The sequence below is a fragment of the Lemur catta genome, chromosome 14, assembly GCF_020740605.2.
Source record: "Lemur catta isolate mLemCat1 chromosome 14, mLemCat1.pri, whole genome shotgun sequence".
NCBI lineage: Eukaryota > Metazoa > Chordata > Mammalia > Primates > Lemuridae > Lemur > Lemur catta.
In genome coordinates, this window is record NC_059141.1 from 13,983,838 (window position 1) to 14,006,930 (window position 23,093).

General features: G+C 44.9%; 2 protein-coding genes across 7 annotated transcripts in view; one reads left to right on the top strand and one right to left on the bottom strand.

Moving 5' to 3' along the window:
* The window catches only part of CASP7 (caspase 7), a 38,312-nt gene extending 36,311 nt beyond the window's left edge, over window positions 1-2,001 (bottom strand). The window contains exon 1 of the mRNA XM_045567850.1: window positions 1,907-2,001. The gene's annotated coding sequence lies outside the window, so the exon portion shown is untranslated. The remainder of the gene's footprint in view (window positions 1-1,906) is intronic.
* An 8,006-nt stretch (window positions 2,002-10,007) lies between these two features.
* LOC123650458 (nebulin related anchoring protein) overlaps window positions 10,008-23,093 on the top strand; it is a 62,520-nt gene continuing 49,434 nt past the window's right edge. For 2 of the 6 annotated variants that reach the window (XM_045569376.1, XM_045569374.1), the window contains exons 1-9: window positions 10,117-10,326; window positions 10,634-10,728; window positions 11,308-11,395; window positions 15,976-16,080; window positions 17,720-17,824; window positions 18,748-18,855; window positions 19,559-19,663; window positions 20,449-20,556; window positions 20,850-20,954. In XM_045569376.1, the coding sequence (XP_045425332.1) occupies window positions 10,255-10,326; window positions 10,634-10,728; window positions 11,308-11,395; window positions 15,976-16,080; window positions 17,720-17,824; window positions 18,748-18,855; window positions 19,559-19,663; window positions 20,449-20,556; window positions 20,850-20,954 (891 nt within the window). In that variant the 5' untranslated portion in view covers window positions 10,117-10,254. Of the gene's footprint in view, window positions 10,327-10,633; window positions 10,729-11,307; window positions 11,396-15,975; window positions 16,081-17,719; window positions 17,825-18,747; window positions 18,856-19,558; window positions 19,664-20,448; window positions 20,557-20,849; window positions 20,955-23,093 lie in introns of all 6 variants that reach the window. The other 4 variants (XM_045569373.1, XM_045569372.1, XM_045569377.1 and 1 more) reach the window with 4 other exon arrangements.

Below are 23,093 nucleotides of genomic sequence, written 5' to 3' on the forward strand. Positions count from 1 at the left end.
TGGATCGGGCACATCTGGCATTATTTTCTTGTATCCGTCCCCTTCTTAGGGCCCAGGCTGCAAAGAGCAGTCTTTCCAGGGATATTGTTTATCCCACTGTTAAGTTTGTCTAACCTCCCTTTAAATGAATTAATACATAACACACTCAAAGCACTAACAATGCCAGGCACATAGTACTTCTTGGTTAGTTATTGCTATTACAATGATTACTATTATCCACCGGGACTGTAACTGTTTGTAGATTTAGACCTTATCTTAATCTTAATCATCCTTTTTTTTTCCAGTCACAGAAAAGCATCAGATCCATGGTAGGCACCTGATAAATATTTCTCTATAAATGTAACTGAAATGCATTTCTAAATTCTTCAGTGATCTGAATAAACTGCTGACCAAACAACAGAACCAAAGGGCCCCAGGAAGGTGTTTGAGAGCCCAGAGATCTAAGGTTGAATCAGTTCCTCCATGTTATTAGACATGGGACCTTGGAAAAAGTACTAAACCTCCTGGAACCTCAGTTTCCTCATCTGTAAAATGGGAAAACAATGGCACTTAAGTCACAGGTGGCTGTGAGGATGAATGACTGAAACAATGCACGTAAAATGCTAGGCACAGTGTGTCACATTCAAAATAGTCAATAAATACTAATATTCCCTATTACCCCCACTGTTTGCAAGACTAAGAAAACATTCAACTGCCAATTTTTCCTAATATTATAAAACCACATCCATATTTAAAAAGCTTTTATGGAGACTAAAAAAAAATTCCTGTCATGATTATTTCTAAACATGCTTAACAGGTGCCCACATGTTGGGGCAACTGGTACATAGCTGGGTAGGAAATCACTTCCCAGCTATTGTCTAAACTTTTTATTTTCAAGAGACAGGAAATGGATTAACTGCAGCTACTTACTGTAAGAAGTGACATACAATTTGTGCCCCAGTTCTTGCCCAAATAAAGACAATCTTCATAAAGGGCTCAAAGAGAAGCAGCCCTGAGACCTCCACCTCCCACCTCTAGCACTCGGTAGGGAGGGAGGGGTCTCTGCAGTGCTCCACTGTGTCACCTGAGGCACACAGCACTGCTAAGACACTGGAGCCTTCACCCGTCTTGTAGAAGCAGCTTCAGTTTCTTCAGAGAGATTAAGTAACCTGTCCAAAGCACACAGATTACAGGTGACAGAAGGTGGACTGTGAACCGAGGTGACAGCAAGCAGTACAGCAGGGAGCATAAAGGTTAGGAGGGCAAGACCCAGAAGGAGGAAGTAGCCAGTAATTTTACTACCCCATAAACTGCAAAATGGTCTCCGGAGAGTCCACATGACTAGGTGTCGCCTGCCTTCTTTCCACCTGAAGTACCTCCAAGATCCCAGCACAGGGATACGCCAACGATGATAGCAGTTCCAGCGCACTCAGCCTTGACCGAGGCACTGCCACGCACCATAATCACCTCCTTCCATCCTCGCTGCAAGCCCATCCACTCCATGGAGTGATCCAACTCCCGGGATCACTCCATTCTCATTTAACGGACGACGCACAGACTGGACCAAGGTCCCACAGGTGGCAGGCAGGGCCACGGGGACTGGAACCCAGGCCTGTCTGGCAAGGGAGTCCTTGGTGCTATCCGCTGTGCCAGATAACAAACCTCTTCCGTCCCTTCTAAATCCATTCCTCCTTGCGGGTGTTCCCAGCCCCTGGCTAGGAGGGAGGGGAGGGCGAGCTGAGCAAGGCAAGCGATGGCGGGGGCAGAAAGAAGCCCTCTCCCCAAAGTTTCATGGCCAGCCGTCGGGTCCACTGTCCCCCACTCAACCCGGCTCCCCCAGACTGCGCGGGGGGCGCGGGGGGAGGCCGAAGCGGGGCAGGAAGGGGGAAGGGGAGGAAGCGCGGGCGGAGGTGGGGTCCGGAGTTACCGTTCTCAGGTCGCGAAGCCGACGCGGTCCCAGTGCCACCGCAGCGAGGGTCTGGGGCGGCAGCCGCAAAAGCGAAAGTAAAAGCCCCAGCGCCGCGGAGGGAGGGGCCGCAGGGGCGGGACGCGGGGCCAGGCGGGGCCGCTTGCGCCGCCCCGGACTCAGGGACTGTGCGCTCCGCAAAGGGGGCCTCACGCAAAGTCACCCGAGGACGCCCCCTGCACAGAGGGCGCACACAAAGTGGCCCGGGCCACCACGCCCGTCTGCAAGCTGGCCGCGCGCGCGGGGGAGCGCGCTGGGCAAGTTCGCAGAGATGCGAGGGAGCCCGCCGGCGCGCGGGCCCGGAGAGCAGCACCCTCTGCAAAGCGGGCCGCGCTCGAACTGACCCAAAGTGCGCAGACGTCGCGGCGGCCCTCAGCGATCGGCCGCTTGTCATGTCACCTCCACGGCCCCCTCCCTGGGTCTAGACCTCGACCTAGGCCCCGGCACCAAGAAGGGGACCCAGGTCCCGTTGCCAGCGGGCTCTTCCCCAGCCGGACCCGCGACCCCAGCCGGTACTGTTGGCGTCCGCCCGGGGGCTCTCTGCACGCGTTACCTCCCCTGAGACCGAGCCCCCTGGGCCGGCTGTGCGGTCGCTGCCGTCTTCCGGCCTCCGGGACCGCGCGCGCCTAGGGCGCAAACTGCGCTCTTGGAGCGACTCCCCAACTCGGCCAGCTCCTCGCGCTGAGGCGCCACCACCACTCAAGAAATATGTTGCGCGCCCCCACGTGTCGGCCACAGGGTCTGTGGCTGTGAGTGAGAGAGCGAGCGCTGCCGCCATTCCAGCTCACCCACCCTGCCCGCACCTCACAACCCTCCAGCGCCCACACACCCCCTCCACACCCCCACACCTCACACACACCCACCCCCTCCACACCCCCACCCCCTCCACACCCCCACACCTCACACACACCCACCCCCTCCACACCCCCACACCCTCCACACCCCCACACCCTCCACGCACCCCCAGCCCCTCCACACACCCCCACACCCCCACCCCCAACCACACCCCCACACCCCCACACCCTCCACGCACCCCCACCCCCTCCACACACCCCCACACCCCCACCCCCAACCACACCCCCACAACCTCCCACAGCCCCCCACCTCACAACCCTCCAGCGCCCCCACACCCCCTCCACACCTCCCACCCCCACCCCCACCCCCACCCCCTCGACGCACCCCTACCCCCTCCACAGCCCCACACCTCACAACCCTCCAGCGTCCCCACACACCCCCACAACCCCCCACCCCCAACCACACCCCCACACCCCCTCCAGACCCCCCACACCCCCACCCCCTCCACACCCCTCACACCCGGACACCGCCCCACACGCACCTCTTTCTTCACCCCGGGGCCTTGTAACCGAGGCCGCCAATGCTTTTCTCCTCAAGACTCCTCACAGAAACCTCTGTTTAACTCACGCTGAAGTGTAAATATCTGAGGAGAAATTGTAGTTTTCTTCATTCCACAGACACACCGTTTGCTTTTGGGAACCACCCAAGCCTTGCGTGACAGGAGCACAAGCTTAGCGGTGCGACATTAGGTAAGAGCCGCATCTTGCCTTTTTGTGTGCCGGCGTTGGCTGGGTCCCGAGACTTCCGTACTGTCTCTGAATTCTCGCCAGGTAAGGCCGCTTGCTTGGCCTGAAAAAGGACCGGCCCCCGGCAAGTGTAAGCGAATAATTACAATTGATTCATTTCTGTGAAAATTCGGAATTCCTGAGTGGTTTTCGCAGGCGTAAGGCCGCAGCTAATATGGCGGCGCTGCTCTACTCAGTGCTCACGTGCCTGAGATGTTGGGTAAATGAGGCCATTGAGCCACTAAGATACTGTAGTTTGTAAAGACATTCAGTTGTGAGTCATTTGAGGAATGAAGACTCCTATTAGCAAAGCAAATAAGTTACTCTCTGATTTATCTAATCTGTCAATCTAGGATTTTGCAGGTTATTCCTGGAGCATGGTGAGGTGTTCAGAGCCTTCACTACTAGTCTCTGCTCATTTTCTAGATAAAGAATAGGAGGCTCAGAGCAGTTGCCCAAATCACAGACTTGCTAGTGGCAGAACCAGGACTAGATTGCCTAGGAAAATGATGAATTTTCCAACCACAAGAAAGGCTCTACCATAAATCAAGCGAATGTTACAATGTATTGGCAGATAAGAATTCCTAACTGGCTCAGATGAGAGGTGGTTTGCAGGGAAACTTTTCTTTTTCTTCTTTATCGTGGGCTACTGTGAGAAATGCCAAAGTTATTGTTCTGAGGCTGGCTCATCACAGCATCAACAAGGAAATACGGAAGGGAAGAAACCATTTTGAAATTTTCCCCCTCTAATCATTGTACTGACATTGGATCCAAATGATATTCTCTCCTAAATGTGGCTTCTTCCTGTGTCTCTGCAGCTTTGGTCCATGTAATTTTTTTGTGCTTCCTTTCTATATCCACATAATTATAGAGTGAACCTTCCCCCTCATCCCAGAAAAATCCCCCAACCTCCCCTATTTAGATGGTGTCCAAAGGGCTGACCTCATGGGTGCTCCTGGGCCAGTCCCTCTGGACCTTCCCTCCAGCCCTCTCCTCTGGTCACCGGGCTGCTGGTAACTCCCTGTCCCCAGCCTGCTGGGCATCGCACCCCTGAGGGGTGCCACCAGCCATTGCTTCTCTGGTTCACCACGGGACAGCTCAGGCCAGGCTGTGATGTATACAGGACTCCACCAAGGCTATGCCAAGATTAACAGAAATGCTACTCTCAACACCCGCAGGCCTGAACCCAAACTCTGGCTCCTGCTGAGGCACCATCAGGCTTCTGCTCAGGTCCAGGTAGAATCCCTTTCTTCCCTGAAAGGAGGAATTCATGTTGTACTTGTTACCAATTGATTGCCTCCTAACTTAAACTTCAGTCTTTTTGTCTGTTCCGTGAACATTGAACTAGGCTCTTCAAGTGACTCTAACTGGGCTCCTTTGTCAGCAGTCTGATGTCAAGGTTTGTCAGGCATTACAGGATGGAAAGAGTTTTGCTTCCTGGTTCTGGTGTGTCTGGGGTGCTCCTGCAGAGTCAGGCTCCTGCAGGGGGGTGGCTTCTCAGCACCGGCCTCCTACAGTGTGCCTGGTGACAGAGCACCCAGCAGCCAGCCACTTCCCCTGACACTTCCTTCAGGGGGGTTTGTAGCAGAGTGCCTTCACGGAGACACTTTGCCCATCAACAGCTCTCTCTGGCACCTAAATGATTGATTTCCAGAAAGTTCTAGAGGACAAATTTCTAGCAGATTCCACTGGTGTGGCACCACAGTGACTTCCCTGTCACCTAGTGAGCCAGGGCTATACTCTTTGCAGCAAGGTGTGGATCTCAGCCCTGGGGGACAGGGTGAGGTGAGGGGATCTTCCTTGGGGCCCCCTATCTCAGCTCCAGGGGTAGTGGCTAGTTATATTATGTTGTTTTAGGCTGAATTGTGTTTCTCCCAAATTCATATGTTGAGGTACTAACCCCCAGGACCTCAGAATGTGACTACATTTGGAGATAGGGTTTTTAAAGAGGTAAAACAAGATTGCTAACGTGAGCCCTAAGGGATGGGGGCAGGGGGGATGGTCTGACCTGGAAAAGTGTGAGAGCTCAAGACAAGGCCCTGCATCCTGAATTCTCCACCTCAAGTGTGTGGACGCAGCGCAGTACAGAGCGGAGGTGTGGAAGGATGGAAGAAAGTCGATGCCATCAGCCCAGAAGAGCAGGACAGTGGGAGTTCATGGTACATCTCATATAAATACCCTGCCTGCAGCCATTTTCCCCGAGTGACCAACACTTGGGGTACCCTGTGCCACATCCCCTCTGCTCACCAGCGTTAGCTGCATTGGTCACCACTCCTTCCTAACTCCGGCAGCAGTGTCCCTCCACTGGGCCTCTGGGCTTTCCCCAAAGCTGCTGAAATCCGTTCAACTTATGCAGACAAGTCTCCCCTAAAGGTTTAGGGGAGTTAATGCCACTGAAGGTAACCCTAGACCGATGGGGGATAAGAGTTGAGTGCATAAATGACCATGCTTCCGTAGAACAATTCTAAGGCACATTGTACAGTTTCTCAGAAGGTCCCCAGCAAAACTAAGGCCCAGCTGCCCACGGTGGTAACTAGCTCCGAATATACCATTTATTGACTCTTCTCTTTTCCCTGGCTCATTCTCCCTAAACTTTCACCCCTGCCTCATGGGACCACCTCCCATATAATCTACCTGCACCCAAGCCCTTGCTTTTGGGGGAAGCTAAATTAAAACATGTACAAACCCCCCAGCACAGGAGGAACAACTCCAATCTAACCTGAGCAACAGTGAGAGTGGAGGGTCAGTAGCTGTCCTCTCCCTTTTTTTTTTTTTTTTTTTTTGAGACAGAGTCTCACTCTGTTGCCCAGGCTAGAGTGAGTGCCGTGGCGTCAGCCTAGCTCACAGCAACCTCAAACTCCTGGGCTTAAGCAATCCTACTGCCTCAGCCTCCTGAGTAGCTGGGACTACAGGCATGCACCACCATGCCCGGCTAATTTATTCTGTATATATATTTTAGTTGGCCAGATAATTTCAATTTCTTTCTATTTTTAGTAGAGACGGGGTCTTGCTCTTGCTCAGGCTGGTCTCGAACTCCTGAGCTCAAGCAATCCACCCACCTCGGCCTCCCAGAGTGCTAGGATTACAGGTGTGAGCCACCGCGCCTGGCCCTCTCCCTTCACATTTGTCATCTCTCTGTAATTTCAAAACCAGTCCACATGCACAGCCTTGGAGGGCTGGGAAATGATGCTGAGCTGGGAAGAATTGCCACATATCCTGGAAGGCTCAATCAAGGCACAAAAAGACCTTGACCACTGAGGTAGGGAGGCCACCATCAACTGGATGAAATTTAAAAGAGATAAATAAGGAGTGCTTGCTACACTTAACTTCAAAAAGGAAACGAATTGCCCACATGCTGAACGTAAAACTCATTAACGTGAAACAAAAGGCTGTGGGGTTTTTCATTTATCAGAAGCTCCCTACAAGTCAAGATTTTAAGAAAAAGCCACAGCAACATGGGGTGGCACTGGCAGAAGCATCCAGATCAAGGATGGACGAGGCCCTGCAGGGTCTGGCTCCAGCTCACCACCTCCACGCCCAGGTCCTGGGCACTCTGCTGATTGGATAGTGCATCACACACCTCGGCCTCACCTGTCATAGGCCTTTGCCTACGTGTGCCAGCCCAGCTTTGGTAGTGGCAGCTAGCTCAGTGTGGACTCTGGCCATCTTCACATTGGCACAACCAACAGTGTCTTCGGCCTCCGCTGCCCCTGGTGTCTTCCTGTTGATATTGAGGCAAGAGATGCTGTAGGACTCCCTGGGCGCATACACAGCATGGAGGCATAGGGGAGTTAACACCTTTCACCTGTGGGAAACAGGGGCCAACACATAAATTCTCCCCACTCCTCAGATATTCCTGAGTAGTAGCTGTTCATATGTCCCCTTGGAAGATGGAGATCAAGCAGTCCAATGCACTTTATACCACGTGGTGGCCACGGTGAGAACCAATCTTATACTGACTGCCCTTTCCTCGTTTCCTGTCTTCTAACTCCTGCTCCTGGGATTACACTTCGGAATAAAGTCCTTGCACATGAGCCTTGCCTCAGCTTCTGTTTTCTGGAAAATCCAGGCTAGAGCTGACATTGTCTGAACCAGTCCCTAAGGCCAGAAGAACCTGGCGTGCTCACTGGCCTAGGCTTGGACGGCCTGGTGTGATCATTGTGAAGAGGGAGGGGCCTAGGCCAAGGAGGAGGAAGGGCCACACACAACATGGCGGGGGTGAGGACCGACCCAGCGTCTTCCAAGCAGGGGAAGGCTGTGTCTGCCTTGCCCCAACAATGAGCATTTATTTCCAGTTGCTTAAACTGACCCATTTCCAGTTCTGTGAACTGTTCCTCCTCATAATTTCTGATATCTAATCAAGCAGAAGTGATGGTACAAGTCAAATGTAACATCTTTCATTTTGATAATCCTTGTTTTCACAAATGTGACCGAGAATTTGTAGCAGCTACAGATTGTAATCACAGCCTCAGGCAGACAAGAAATGTCACACAGCTTTTCCTTGAAATGAAATCTGCCCTGATTCCTCAGCCCTCTGGAGGGGGAAAGTTCATTCTTGGTGATTATTGGGGCTTCCATCCCACTTCCCAGGTAAGGCTTGAGAAGTCTTGTACAGAGCGAAACATCTGGGAACCGTTAGGGTCTTTGTCCTGTGCCAGTTGCTGTTCCCATTTGCCCAGGCTGGTCCTTGCTGCCCTGATCACATTTCAGCATGGGAATCCTTGCTGGGCCTGGAGTCCCTGCCCTGAGCTCCCTCCAGGTGCTGAGAGAGCTGCCTCGTGCCCCAAATGGGAAAACCTCAGACTCCACCCTCTCCTTAGTCTCATGTGAGCATGAACGCTACTTTTCTTCATTTACATGAGAGCTTCCTCCTTCCCCCGGCTATTTCAACTCAACACGAAAATAGTCCTGACCTCTCTCCACCCTACCTGTGGGCACCAGCCTAATCTCAGAGCATTTAGGTCAGAGGTCACAAATTGGTAGCCTGCCGACCAAATACCTCCTATAGCCCTGTTTTATTGTTTTATATACAAAACTGGAAATTTCGGCCAGGCGTGGTGGCTCACGCCTGTAATCCTAGCACTCTGGGAGGCTGAGACAGGAGGAATGCTCAAGGTCAGGAGTTCAAGACCAGCCTGAGCAAGAGTGAGACCCCATCTCTACTAAAAAAAATAGAAAGAAATTATATGGACAACTAAAAATATATATAGAAAATATTAGCTGGGCATGGTGGTGCATGCCTGTAGTCTCCCCAGCTACTTGGGAGGCTGAGGCAGGAGGATCGCTTAAGCCCAGGAGTTTGAGGTTGCTGTGAGCTGGGCTGACGCCACGGCACTCACTCTAGCCTGGGCAACAGAGTGAGACTCTGTCTCAAAAAAAAAAAAAAAAAAACTGGAAATTTCACGTGTAAATGCAGATTTCTGGCTTCTCTGGAAAAATCAGAATATTCGGCAATGCTGGACACTGATTCTTTCCTAATAACGGTTGGCTGGGACCGGGGAGCGGTTGGTTGCCTCAGATGGCGTGTGTGCTCACACCTTTGTTCCTTTCCATCACCTCGGGCTTCACACCTGGCCTCTGTAGGCGTTTTGGTGTGAGTATTGAATGTATTTCATTAATTCAGTAAATCCTTACTGAGCACTTTTTAAGTGTCAGGCCTTGTTCTAGCCGCTAGGAAAATAGAAGTGACAACAAGGGCCAGGGATCCTGTTTTGATAGAACTTATATTTTGATGGGGGGACATGATTTTAAAAAACAGATACATTCATATTTACTGTGTCAGGTGGCAATAACTGCCGTGAAGACCATCAAGCAGGCTAAGGGTAATAGAAGGCAACGAGCTAGGGGTAGGGACAAGTCAGGTGCCATTTTGCATAAGGTATCTCTGTAAGGTGATAAGATGACATTTCACCAGTAACTCAAGGCAGCGAGAGGCTTCACAGAACCAGGAACAGAGATTTTTGGATTTTTGTCTTCAAGCTACTCCATTAAGGGCTGTGAGGCAAGGGAATAATCAGATCTTCTTGGAACAGTCCAGGATGAAATACAGAGGCTAACACACCAAGTTCCCATTTGATTTTATTTTTGCATTCCAGTAGAAGCTAAACACAAATGAATATTAAGTTTTTAGTTTCACTGTTGTGAACATTTTTAGTAGATAGTGCTAAAATTTCAAATATAGTATTTATCCTTCCAGGGTGTGAATCAATCCCATTTTATTTCCTATATTTTTGGGAGCTGGCCTTTCTGCTTGAGTCATAGGACACGTAGAGCAAGCTTTTCTAATTTGATCGTCGGATGACGGTGTAGCGTCTTCCTTTAGGTTCTTTTCTTGGGTTCTGATCACAGCTAGTGTTAAACCACTACATGCTGCCTGATCATACACCAGGATTTGGTTATCCACATAAACATGATGCTGTTGTGAGTTCACTTTTCTATTTAGAGAAGCATGTCAGCTAGAAATACCTCCACCTTATTTCCTGGACGCATGCGTGCTAAGTGAGTAGCCAAAATAGCCCCTTGAGTAAGTGGCAGCTTTAAAAACCATCCAACTGCTGACTTCAAACTAGAAGGTCAGCAAAAGAAAGTGGAAGTTGGATTCTGAATGATCAAGGTGCCCACAGGAATTGAATAGTTGTTGGATTTTGGAGACTTGAACGACTAGACTGGGGGCTCTCCTTGGATTTCTTTCCTGTTGCCTATCTTTGTCTCCTCTCTCCAGACTTCAAGATGAATGTGCAGGCTTGTTCTAGGTGTGGGTATGGGGTTTACCCTGCTGAGAAGATCAGCTGCATAGATCAGGTCAGTAGACATTTCTTGGCCTTTGGGAATAATAACAACAATGGGATATTTATCTTCTCACGTATGGACATGTGGGGTTTTTATGAACCATAAGAAAAAGATGTATTTTCCCACCTTTATTTAGTTCTACATATTTCTATCTCTTCTATGCTGTCTTGAAAAAAAAGATCCATTTACTTAACTATGTGTGGTTTTTAATTTGATCACCATTTTATTCCTAAAGCTCAATATTTTTACCCTAAAATATATAAGAACCTTAAGTTTAGAAAAAAAGGTCATTGCTAAATCTTTTCCATGTGATTTCTAGATATGGCATAAAGCATGTTTTCACTGTGAAGTTTGCAAGATGATGCTGTCTGTTAATAACTTTGTGAGTCACCAGAAAAAGCCGTACTGCCACGCGTAAGTGTTTGATGCTCCTCTCTGCCACCTCTTGAGTTGTGTTTGTTTTTCAAAAAGTAGCCAACTAAAGGTTCATATCAGATACTCCAGGGTTAAATCCAAGAAATGTCTTCCCAAAAATGTTCACTTACATCCCATCTTTGCAGAGACCTAAGGTGGGATTTTATGCAATGGACAGAAAATGTCAAATTTCTTCTAAGTAAAATATCAAATTTATGCACTATAACCTCATGTCAAATTGTTAAATATTGTGCAGAACAACATAATTGCCATGGATATAGGTATAAAGCTTTAAAGTGTTTTAAATAATTTCAGAATCCTTTTCTATTTTTTTCAGAAAGTTTTCCAGTGATCATTTCCAATTAAATTTGGGCTTTAAGTTATATACGTTGAACTTATTTGGTTTGCTTTTTTTTTTTCTGTAAGGCTCATTGCCTGGAAAATCATGAATTTAATTATTAAGTTTTATATTTATTGATTTTTATTGATTTTAAAAAATGGCTGTACCTTTAAGAATAGTCACTCAGTCATCTTGGATAAAGTGTATTTCTAATTTCGATTTATATCTACTTCTTGTAGCCATAACCCTAAGAACAACACTTTCACGAGTGTCTATCATACACCATTAAATCTAAACATGAGGCAGTTTCCAGAGGCCATTAGTGAGGTAAGTTACTTAATTTTGCATATGGGGATAGGTGGGGGATGAAGAGAGGTTGGTTAAGGGGTACAAATCACAGTTAGAAGGAATAAGTTCTAATGTTTGACAGCAGAGTAAGGTGACTATAGTTAACAATAATATGCTGTATATTTCAACATTTGAGGACTCAAAATGTTCCCAACACATAGAAATGATAAATGTTCGAGATGATGGATACCCTAAAAACCTTGACTTGATCATTACACATTCTATGCATATACATACCCCATAAATATGTACAAATATTATGTATCAGTTTTTTTAAAAAAGAAAATCTCTTTTCTTAGGCACCTGTTAGGTTTTTAAGTTTCTCCATCCATATGTGAACTTGTCCGTTTCTGCCACATACACATGCAAAGTGCATTTAAGTACCAAATGTTGCTACTTGTCCTCCCATAAGATTAGGGGTCAATATATAGGATAATCTAGATTGAATATTTGAGGTCCTTGATTATAGTGTAATCTTAGTGTCTGGCCAGTTCTGGACACATTGATGACAGTTTATAGAGTGGGCCCTAAATGTGCTAGGTATTTAATACATAAAATATAGTTCACATAGTTGGAAAACATTGCAAGTTTTTTCTTTCCCCTGTGATGCTTTGGTACATAAAATTAAAAACCTCTAGTTCCACACTCTTAAATCTCTCTGAATTTAGTAGTTGCTTAAGATTATTGGCAGCCTCTCTTTCTTCTTTCCCCTTGGGGTGGGGACAGGTCAAAGATATTTTGATTCAGAAATGAAGTGTGGTTTGCAAGGTGGGATTGGGAAGGGAAGGTAGACAAGGAGTCCACATGGATAAATCTAACCTCTTGAAAGATTAACAGTGTTTTGTCAAATAACCAGCTATTGATGGAACTCTTGCACCCACTAAAATGATGAATCATTGAGCTTCTCTCACTCATGCCCACAAGAAGTTGCTCTGTGGGATGAAGTTTAGTGGCTTTCTAAAATTAGAAAATTACTCATGAAGTGAAAGTCTCTCTAGTAATCTCTCCTCACCCGTGATCCCCTTCCTAATGTTTCTCCGCCTCATGCGGACTCTCTTGCCTGCCTGGGCCTGCCTCCTCCTCAAGGAAATATGTGTTAGATAGAGCCAGGCCTGGCCAGGTGGCTTTTGACACAGACTGCCAAGGTATCTTACTTCACTAAGTGCTTTGCGCTAATTGTGAGGTTATTATTATTTTTATTTAACAAGCTTGTGTAGCATTTACTGTAGAAGTGCCTAATTCATTTAATACACATGAAGTAGATACTATTATTATTCCATTTTACTGGTGAGGAAACTAAGGCTCAGAGAGTTGCTCATACATCAATTCCAAAAGATTCATAGACCTTAAGAATTCAAAAGCAATTGCAAATTATAAATTACTGAGAAGGCTCATTCTTTTAGGACTTTGTTTTCATCTTTTGATGTCTGAGGCCAGCTATGTGAAATTACAATAAATACTAAATTTAGTTCTTACTTACCCAGAGTACCAAACACTCCACTAAGTTCTTTATATGATCTCATGTGTTCGTCACAGGAACCTCTGTAATATTATATTAGGGTTAAGGAAGCTGAGGCTCAGAGAGGGTAAGTACCCTGCCCAGTTTCATCCAGCTAGCTAGTTGGGTACAAATCCAGATCTGTCTGACTTTAGAACCAGTAGTATTGGCTCACTTTCATATACACCCAGAGGGTGACAAACTCTCCAGAAGAAAAGAACACTTATTTGTGTTTTCAGATATCCTGATGTTTTTGTAATTATAGCCAGAATTTGACAGATGAAACACAAGGAGATGTACTTATACACCAGAATGCTGTTTGTGTGTGTCACATGCTCTACAGAAAGATACATGATGTCTGTACTTTCCTACCCTACCCTAAGCCACAGCTGGCATGTCTCTACCTTACAATCATGCAACAGGTCACACAGTATTTACCCGTCTTTGAGGTAGTCATGGACTCACTTTCTTTTAACTGTGTATGACAGATCCAACCTGGAGCAAGGCCAGAATTGTCGCTGGTTCTATTTCCAGCCGTAGACAGTGATGTGAGCTTCCCAGGAGGCCTGTGTGTGTGCATTTGTTTGCATCTATGTGACTATGTATATATGTGTATATGTACATATGTGCGCATATGGGGAGTGTATGTACGTGTGTATGTAGGTGTGAATATGCGCATACATGCATGCATGTGTATGCATGTGATGTGTATACATGTGTATATGCAAGTACATGTTTGTGTGTATTGTGTACATGTATGTGGTGTGTATATGCATGTGTATGTATATGTGCATGCATGTGGTATATGTATGTGTATATATGGTATGTCTATATCTGTATATGGTTTGTATTTGTGTGCGTGTATATGTGTATCTGGTGTATGTGTACATGTGTATATGTATGTATATGGTGTATGTGTACCTGTGTGTGTATGTACCAAAAAATTAACTTCTGAGATCGCTTTCTCCTTTCCCACCAGGGAAAAATTAAAATGAATAACCAGGTCCCTTCGTGGCCTCAGGTCTCACAACCCTAGGGTGTATGATGGATTACGTCTATGCCCCCTGGCATCTCTGAGAGACTTTGCCAATTAAATAAAATACAAATTCATTGTGCATGTGCTAAAATATAAAAAGGAAAGAAAGAGATTTTTCAGTGATGGTGAGGAAGAAGAAAAGTAGGGTAAAGATTTTGAATTGGCATTTGGAGCACAGCTACAGTTTTGGGTTTCCTAAATGTCACTCTTTGAACAATCAACAAATATTTACAAAGACAGAATTTCCTGTTTGGTAGGTGTGAATGGAATTTTTGGTGGAATAAAACATCTAGGTTCTCTTCTATTCAGAGAATGAACTTTGGCCCCTAATGCTTCCTTACTTTACTAGTAGCATTTGTGGCTTTTTCTCCTCTGCCTGTTTCCTCATGTGATTATGAATCTCATGAAAGTTCTCTGGGGAAGAAAAACCCTCCACAGTGCTGGATTTGTATTGGGGGAGGAGGGCAGCAAATACAGCCTTTTAGAAGTCAGATGGAATATCTATTTTGGTCATCTGTTTCTGATTCCTTAAGTACATCGTTCTCAAGAAGGGTAGTTTTACTCCCCAGGAGACATTTGGCAATGTCTGATGACATATTGATTGTCACATTGGGGTAGAGGATGTACTATTCCATCTGGTGGGCAGAGACCAGAAATGCTGTTAAACATCTTGCAATGCTCAAGGCAGTCCCCCACAACAAATCATTAACTGGCTCAAAATATTAGTGTTGCTATTTGTAGACAAGAATCCCTGCCTTAAGTCTGTGCAATGTTCATGATAGTTTCTTAAAATACAAGGGGAAAAGCATGTAAAGATCTTTCAATTTATATATTTAAAAATATATACATTGGAGATGTGTTAAGCAGCATGAAGCGGCAGCAAGCCCAGAAAGTCAATGTCAGAAAGTGCCTTTGTTAGGGGAACTAGAATTCCTTGGGTTTAAACTTTTCTGTGAGCTTGTTTGCTCATTATCTGTAAAATTAAGGATTAAAACTTCAACTTGTAAAAATTTCAGATTTATAGACCTCATCTAAGACCTAATAATTATGACATCTTTATTTAGGCCTGAGACCTTTTTCTTTCATGGTTAGTCCTTTTTCTGTTCTCTTTAAGAAATCTTTGCCTATACCAAGGTCATGAAGATGTTGAAATGTCAGTTTCCCCCAAGTTGATCTATACATTCAGTGCAGTCCCAATCAAAATCCTGGTGTTTTTTTTTATAGAAATTGACAGACTGATTCTAAAATTGACAGGAAAACACAAAGGTTCCAGAATAGCCAAGAAATCTTGAAGAACAAATATTGAAAGACTTAGGTTAACCAAGACTTATAAAAGCAGTAGTAATTAACTCAGCATAGGATTGTCACAAGAATAGATAAGCAGACCAGGAGACTACAATAAATGTCTAGAAATAGAGCTGCACATATATGGTCACTTGAATCATGACAAAGGTGCCACTGCAGTTCAATGTAGCAAGAATGGTGTTTCAATAAATGGTCCTGGAGTGATTGGGTATTTATATAGAAGAAAAGGAACCTTGACCCCCTACCTCACGTCTATACACAAAATTAACTCAAGGTATATTATAAATCAAGATATTAAAGTTAAAATTATAAAGCATAGGACAATACCTCCATGAAATTGGGAGTCAGCATTTTAACAAGCACCCTGGGTGATGCTTACACAGACTGAAGTTAGGAACCGCTACTCTAATGTCCAGTGTTGTCTGAGGTTACTCTAACCGGAATACTTTGTGCCATGTGATGAGCTAATAGAGACTTTAGTCTTTTTAATTGTACTGCTCAATGGAGCTTGGCACACAGCAGGTGCTCAATATGTGCCACCTGGCTGATGGTGCAGATGAAGCCACAGGGAGACTGACAGCGCAGCACGTATTGTAGTGCAGTTCAGATGTTTTGGAGTTGAGATTTAGGAAAACCCCACAATTTTTAGCTAGGCATCATTTGTTTATTTTCTTTCTCTTTTCTGATGGAAACATTACTGACAATGTCTTTACTGGGCAGATCCATGACCAAAAACATGGTGAACAGTTTAAATCAGTTTTTCACTGGGACATGAAATCCAAGGATGGGACAGGTGCACACAACAGGCAACCGCTGGTGAATGAGGTGAGAGAAGAGTGATGGATGGGTTTGGAGAATGAAAGAGAAACAGTGTACTATGCAAATGAAATGTGGTGTTATTATTATAACTTCTAGAGAAAATCAATTAGATCTGTAATCCAGTTTGTAATTCTGGCTGTCTATGGAAGACTCCATCCACGTGTCCTAGCATCACCTCAACTCTATCTGTTCTAGCCCAAGTTCATTGTCTTCTCCCTTCCAACTACTGTATCTTGGAGATATTTCCACATCAGCATCCTTTTAGGCTATTGTGGATGGGTGTATCCTGGGTGCACCATTAAGAATGGATGTACAGTGCCATGCCATCCCTATTAATAGGGTTATTTCTATTTTTTTCTTATTATGAAGTTACAGTGAACACCCTTGTTCAATATATCTTTTGGACACAAGTGGGTGTTTCTCTAGAATAGATAATGAAAAATGAGGTTGCTAGGTCAAAGGGCATGTGCCTTTTTAATTTTAATGGAGACTATCAAATTGCTTTCTAAAACAGCTGTGCATTTTATACTTTCAAAGGCAGACTCTGAGAATACCTGTTCCCCCACACTCTCACCAGCACTTGGTATTACCAGAAAAATATTTTGACAATCTACATCTTGTTGTTTTAATTTAGATTTCACTGATTGCTAGTGTGGTTGAGCATATTTTCACATGTGAGTTATCTGTCTTTCCAGATTTCCAAAGGCCAGCTGTACCCATCCTGTCCAGCTTGCCCCTCTCTAGCCCACCTGTCTCCCCATCTCTTTCCCTCAAGCCCAGTCAAACCCAGCTCCTCATGGTCCTTCAATCGAGCCCATCACTGCCTTCATGCATTTATTCAAGGCATCCCAAGCTCCTGGAATTTATTCAACAAATGGTTGTCATGTCTTTTATGTTCTAGGCACTGTTCCAGCCTTTGGGGGTATATTAGTGAGCAAAATCCCTGCCTTCATGGAACTGACGTCCTGGAGCAGATGCCATTCTTTCTCCCTTGGCCTCTGCTAACTGACCTCAGCCCTAGAGGTCCAGCTCAAATTCCATCTTCCTGCCAAAAAGGGGGCCCATCTCACACAGCCTGCTTTTTAAAAACTCCAGTTGTAGTCATCACCTGTACAGTACATTTAGATATACAAATGTTTTCTGATTGCTTTCTGTTTTGTATATTAGTTGTATTTCACAAGGTGGGTCACGAGCAAGGTCATTAAAAGAGGAACTTTGTCTCCCTTTTTTTTTTCATCGTCAATTTTCAGACACATAATCTATAGTAGGTTTGTAAAGCTTGTCTGAATAATGCTCTTCATCTCAGATTGCCTGTCCACGGTGACTCCCCACTGCTCAATCCTGATGCAATGATGAGCAAAGAAATGTTAGGTTATGTTCAGAACATTTCTATGACATAAGCGAATCTCAGAAGGTTCAATTATTTAGGATATTAGGTCATTTTGTAGCTCATTTGAAAGAAATGAGCATTCTAGTTAGCGGAGACCCACCATAGACCAACAGGAGTTTATAGGTTTGTAGAGGATGTCTTGTTTTGACAATGTGTGTGAATGTTGCTGGGAGGGTGGGGTAGGTAGGTAGGGGGATCTTGCCAACCAAACACGTGGGGCATGTGTTTGTATGCATTTGTGTGCTTCCTTTGTAGAGAGCCTATTGGACTGGATATGGGGAAGGGAATGCCTGGTGCCCAGGAGCTCTGCCAGACCCTGAAATCGTAAGGATGGTTGAGGCTCGAAAGTCTCTTGGTGAGGTAAGGGCCCTAGAAACTAATTCAGTGATTAGTTAGCAAGTAGTTTGAATGTTCCTTTATTTTTAAGATTGTGGGAGATAGAATAATGCCCCACTTCCCCAAAGATTCCCATGTCCTGATCCCTGGAACCAGGGGGGCCAGAGTCAGAGAAAAGGTGGTGGCAGAAGCAGATGGTACAAGCCACGAAGGACAGGAACCAAAGAATGTGGGGCCTCTGGAAGCCGGGAAAGGCAAAGAAATAGATTCTCCTTTAGAACCTCCAGAAGGAACCAGATCAGGTGGCCCATTTCAAAGTACTGACCTCTAGAACCATAAGAGAGATCTTAGCAAGCTTTTGTGTAGGAAAGGCAGTTTTAGCTAGGATTGTGGAAGTCCTCAGCCATTTGTACACATTGCCCTCAAGATCTCCCCACGTGCCTACCCTCTGAAGAATCTGCTTTGGAAAATATTGTTAGTCTTCGTGACTTTTCCTTTAGAAAATGGAAAGAAAACACTAGAAACAAATGCTAAGATGATATGTTTCATTATCACCAGATTATACCATAATTAATCATCAGAGAGACATTTTACTCCCAATGCTGTAGGACTATCTCTAGCAGATGAGTTACAGAAAAGTCTCCTTCGTCTTAATGGCTGTGTTATCACACAGACCTTTGAGTCAAAGGACAGCCCTTGCATTATACCAGGTCCACATGTTTTGATATAAGCATTGGAAGGGACCCCATTTGACCTGGGAAACATGAGTTTTTCAGTGTTGACGGCGTTATTCCAATTGCCAGTTGAATACCATTTTCAAATTTATTCCAGATCATTGAAATATTTGCCAATGACCTTATGAATCCAGTTTCTTTGGTTTGATTGCAGTTTTATTAGTTCTCATTCAGTATCATGTTAGTTCTCATGCTGACGTTGGTTCTGACCAGCAGGAGTACACAGAAGACTACGAGCAACAGAGGGGCAAAGGGAGCTTTCCAGCCATGATCACACCTGCATATCAAAGAGCCAAGGAAGCCAACCAGCTGGCCAGCCAGGTGAGGGTCTGCATGCTTGGTCACCATCAATTAGGCTAATTTTGGTTATTAATGAACCCCGTGAGTCCAGAAAAAACAGAAAGCAATTGCTTTGGGGCAGTAGGTAGCATTAGTATTGTATTGTGCAGAAAACTGTGTTCTTACCTTTTCCCTGTCAATTATCCTTAGTGCCTTGATTGGGCCACATCTGCAAAATGGAGAGACCATGTGGCTCGCACACATGCTGGACCACATGATTTCTTGAGGTTGATTTAGCACTGAGGACACTGATCTGTAACTAGACGTCAGATCCTCCTGTAGAGCAGCATAGCTTGTTGGTTAAAAGCTCAGATTTTGGAGTGAGAATGCTGAGATTTGAATCCTGGCTCTATCGCTTAGTAGCTGTGTGACCGTGGGCACATTCCTTAACTTCTCTCTTTCTTGGCTTCTCATTGGTAAAGTGGGAAAAACATTAGTCCTGCCAAATGTGACTGTTACGGAGATTAAGGGAGTTAATATTTGTTCAAGTGTGGCAGTGCCTGGCAGTCTCTTGGACCTAGCACATTAGCATAGATGTTTTTTGAGGAGGAGCCCATGAAGCAAGCCATAGAGGACTTGGCAAGGGTTGTGTTGAGCATAGCCTAATGCTGCAGTTTCCAGAAAGCCGCCAGGAAGGACATGTAGAAGTGGGTGTGCCGTTGACTCTGTGCTGTCTCCCCCTCAGGTGGAGTACAAGAGAGGGCATGATGAGCGCATCTCCAGGTTCACCACGGTGGCAGACACCCCTGAACTGCTCCGGGCCAAGGCAGGGGGACAGCTTCAAAGTGATGTAAGAAATGAGTCAGTGGTTTGCATTCTTTCCTTACCTGCAGGCGGAAGTAGGGATCATGTAGGAGCATCCTAGTCCCGCGTGGCTGCCAGGAAGAACTTTCTAAGGTCCAATAAGTGAGCCAGCACAGACCTTGTGAAACTCATCTTTAGAGAGAAAACTTTAGATCAGATTAGTACCAAACAGGCTGTATCTGATTAATCTGAAAGAAATCTCTCTTGCCACCACAGATTAGAGAACATCATTTCTAAAGAATTTCTAACATTTGCCTTTTCGTAGTCCAAATGTTCCATAGCATAATAAGACTAAGAGCTTAGCATTGTGAATGGAAGGTTGAAGCATAAATCCAGCTTCACCTTAGTAAGTGGTTTCCACTTGCCTTGGCCTAGCTCTGGGGTCGAGAAGCTTCTTTTGTTTCCCAACCTTGACTGGTAGCTCTTCGAGGACAAGAGGAGATTTATTCCTTTGCCCAGGCCCACCACCTGGCCCACACCAGGTGCTTAACAAGTTTGTGTTGAGTTCCACATTGAGCGTCTCCATGTGTCAGGCCCTGTTCTGGGTACTGGAATAAAAAGGTATATAAGATGCACATGGTCCATCAAGTTATCAGCCAATTACATGCCACACGAGCTGTCCTACCATTTAATTAACTTGGAGAATTTAAGTGTCCTACTTCAGGGGATGTGTAGGATGTCATGGGAGCCCTTAGCAGGATGTCTCACAAAAATTACCTAGTAGATAGTGGGATTGGGGAAAGTGATTCACTCTTTTTTTTCATTTTCCAGGTGAGATACACAGAGGACTATGAACAACAGAGAGGGAAAGGAAGTTTTCCTGCTATGATCACACCTGCTTATCAGATAGCCAAAAGAGCCAATGAGCTGGCGAGTGATGTAAGTGTCCCTAGCAGTGTTGTCATGTTAGGGAGGAAGAGGGACATTAACCTGGGCCTGGGGAGTCCAACTTCCTATCTACTTTTGCTTTGACCCTGGAGCCAGGAAGTAGCTTTCTTTCATAGTTTTCGATCAGTTTTTACCATAAGAGTGATCTGGCACTTTTATGGCTAAGACACTCTCCTTAGACCTAAGCAGAAAAAGAACATTCCACAAGACATTCACTTTTACTCCTCTGGCCCCTGTGCATGGGAGGCTAAACTCACTGGGTTTTGTCCTTTCTCTTCAAACAGGTGAGGTACCATCAACAATATCAAAAAGAGATGAAGGGAATGGCTGGTCCAGCCATGGGAGCTGAGGGCATGCTGACAAGGGACTGTGTAGACCAGTACGGCCAGGTACGTGGTAAAATGCCTTCCTGGGAGACGGAGACTGCCCTTCTCCATGGTCAGTTTTCAGTTTGACCCCTCCAGGCTGTGACACAACTATGCCCATTCAATCAGAAGTGGGACTGTAGTTTGTCTTTGCCTTATTTATGAAAAGTGGATTTTCTAAGCTAGAAAGTAGTGGACAAATAATAATACAGGGCTCAACTGCACCTGCTTAGGAAAACAGATTGAAGCACTTTTTTGTTTTGTAAATGAAGGACCTATACCAATGTGGTGGCTTGGCGAAGTATAAAGCATTCTCATCTATTCATTGAAGAACTGTCTCCAGGACTAAGACTGGCTGCGTTGAACTGGCTATGGCATAAGCATGGGAGAGATCAAAATGCATGTCTTGAAAAGTATTGAGCATTTCACTGAGTAACAAGACTCATTTTCTTAGAAAGTGCATTTCTTATCTAGGTTGCTAGATAAAGCAGTATGCCAGGGAATGCAAACCCCTTTCCCAATTTCACTTCTCCAGTGAACTCTATCTTGACAGGGAGTGAAAAGGTTGAGATTACGGTTATAAGCTAATTTTTATTTGCACATCTTTATTATTTTCTGGTACAAGCTGCATATTATAGGGGAGAAAGCAAGCATTAGTTTTTCACAGTTGAAAGTAAAGAATATTGGAAGAACAAGTGTATATACTAGAAGAGTACATTCGCTGAGTTTAAGTGATTTTTTTCTTTATGGGACAGTTGTTTGAATTATTTGGCAGTGAGTAGATTGTCTACAACACACATGACTTATAAAAGCAACCACGTAGAATTTATTTTTCTTCTTTAGAAAAACAGGTTGCCATACCTGGGCAAATATTAATCTGAGTCTTAGGCTGTGTGTAAAGGTGGGTTGTAACCTCTTTGCAAATGTCTGCCTGAGCAAAAATGCTTGATTTTGAATGAAAAAACCCATTTTACCAGATTCTCTTAATTAAATAGTTTTGGAGTGCTTTAAACTCAATGAAAATATGTATTTACTGGTTTTGTATTTTAAATATGTTATTTAGAAGGCTCAGGAAAAATTTTTAAAATCAGTTCTAGTAAAAAAAATATCTGGCTTATATATTTAGCAAAAAATAGTTTGTTCTGTATTTGGATAGTCCGATCTGCCATGAGTCATAATATGCACATATCATTTCACATGTGCACCTAGACATGTCTGTACACACAGATGAAATGTAACATCATGGTATCATAGTTGGTTCTTGATAATCAGGACATTTGAGTTGAGGTTTTCAGTCCTGATAAATAGCAAATACAAGAATCGAAGTGGGTGTTGTTCGGTAGTCCTGTTAGCAGCTGTTGAGAGCACACAGTCTAGTGTGGCATTTCACTGTGTGATTTAGTGTGACTCGCCAGGGCGTGAGGAGGAGGAGTGAGGGAGAAACAGGCAGGCAGATAAACTATAAATACCCACAGTGCCTTAAATGCCAAGCAATTCATTCTTCTTTTTAATGAGTAACTAGACTCATTAAAAACACTATACCATGTAATCAATAGGATTAGGTGTCTTATGAAAAGATTCACACATACAACATACATGCATACATGCAGATATAGGGGGGAGGTTAAAATAAAGCTAAGAATATAAAACTATAGACCAGAATGTACAAAATCATAGAGTAGATTACCAAAGAATTTGAGAGCAGAACATTCTGGCATCTAAGCAAGGAGGAGCACCCAGGTTAAACAGTTTTCATTACTAGATCAAAGGAAGGCTGGGTGTTCTAATCTGACCCAAATGAGTCCAACCCTGGTGCTGGAGACAGGCAGGCCCTGCCTTGGAGGAGACCATGAGGAGATGAAGTCAGGGGCCCAAGAGACACAGATTTGTGGGAAAGATTTGTGGGTAAAATGCAGTGAGGATGCAGATGAGGAAGCAGCTGATTCTGCCTGGGTGGCTTCTAGGGTGAGGGAGATCTTGGGGACCTCCATAGGGAGAAGATCACATCTAAGTGGGGTCTTGAAGTACATCTGTTGACCCAGGAAGGGTTACCCCAGTCATGTGATGACAGGTTCATGAAAGAGAAGGTTTTCCTTTATGGGAGTGGGTTGGTGGTATGGGGAAGAAGAAAAAAAATGTAGGACTAAGATTATAATCTTTAGT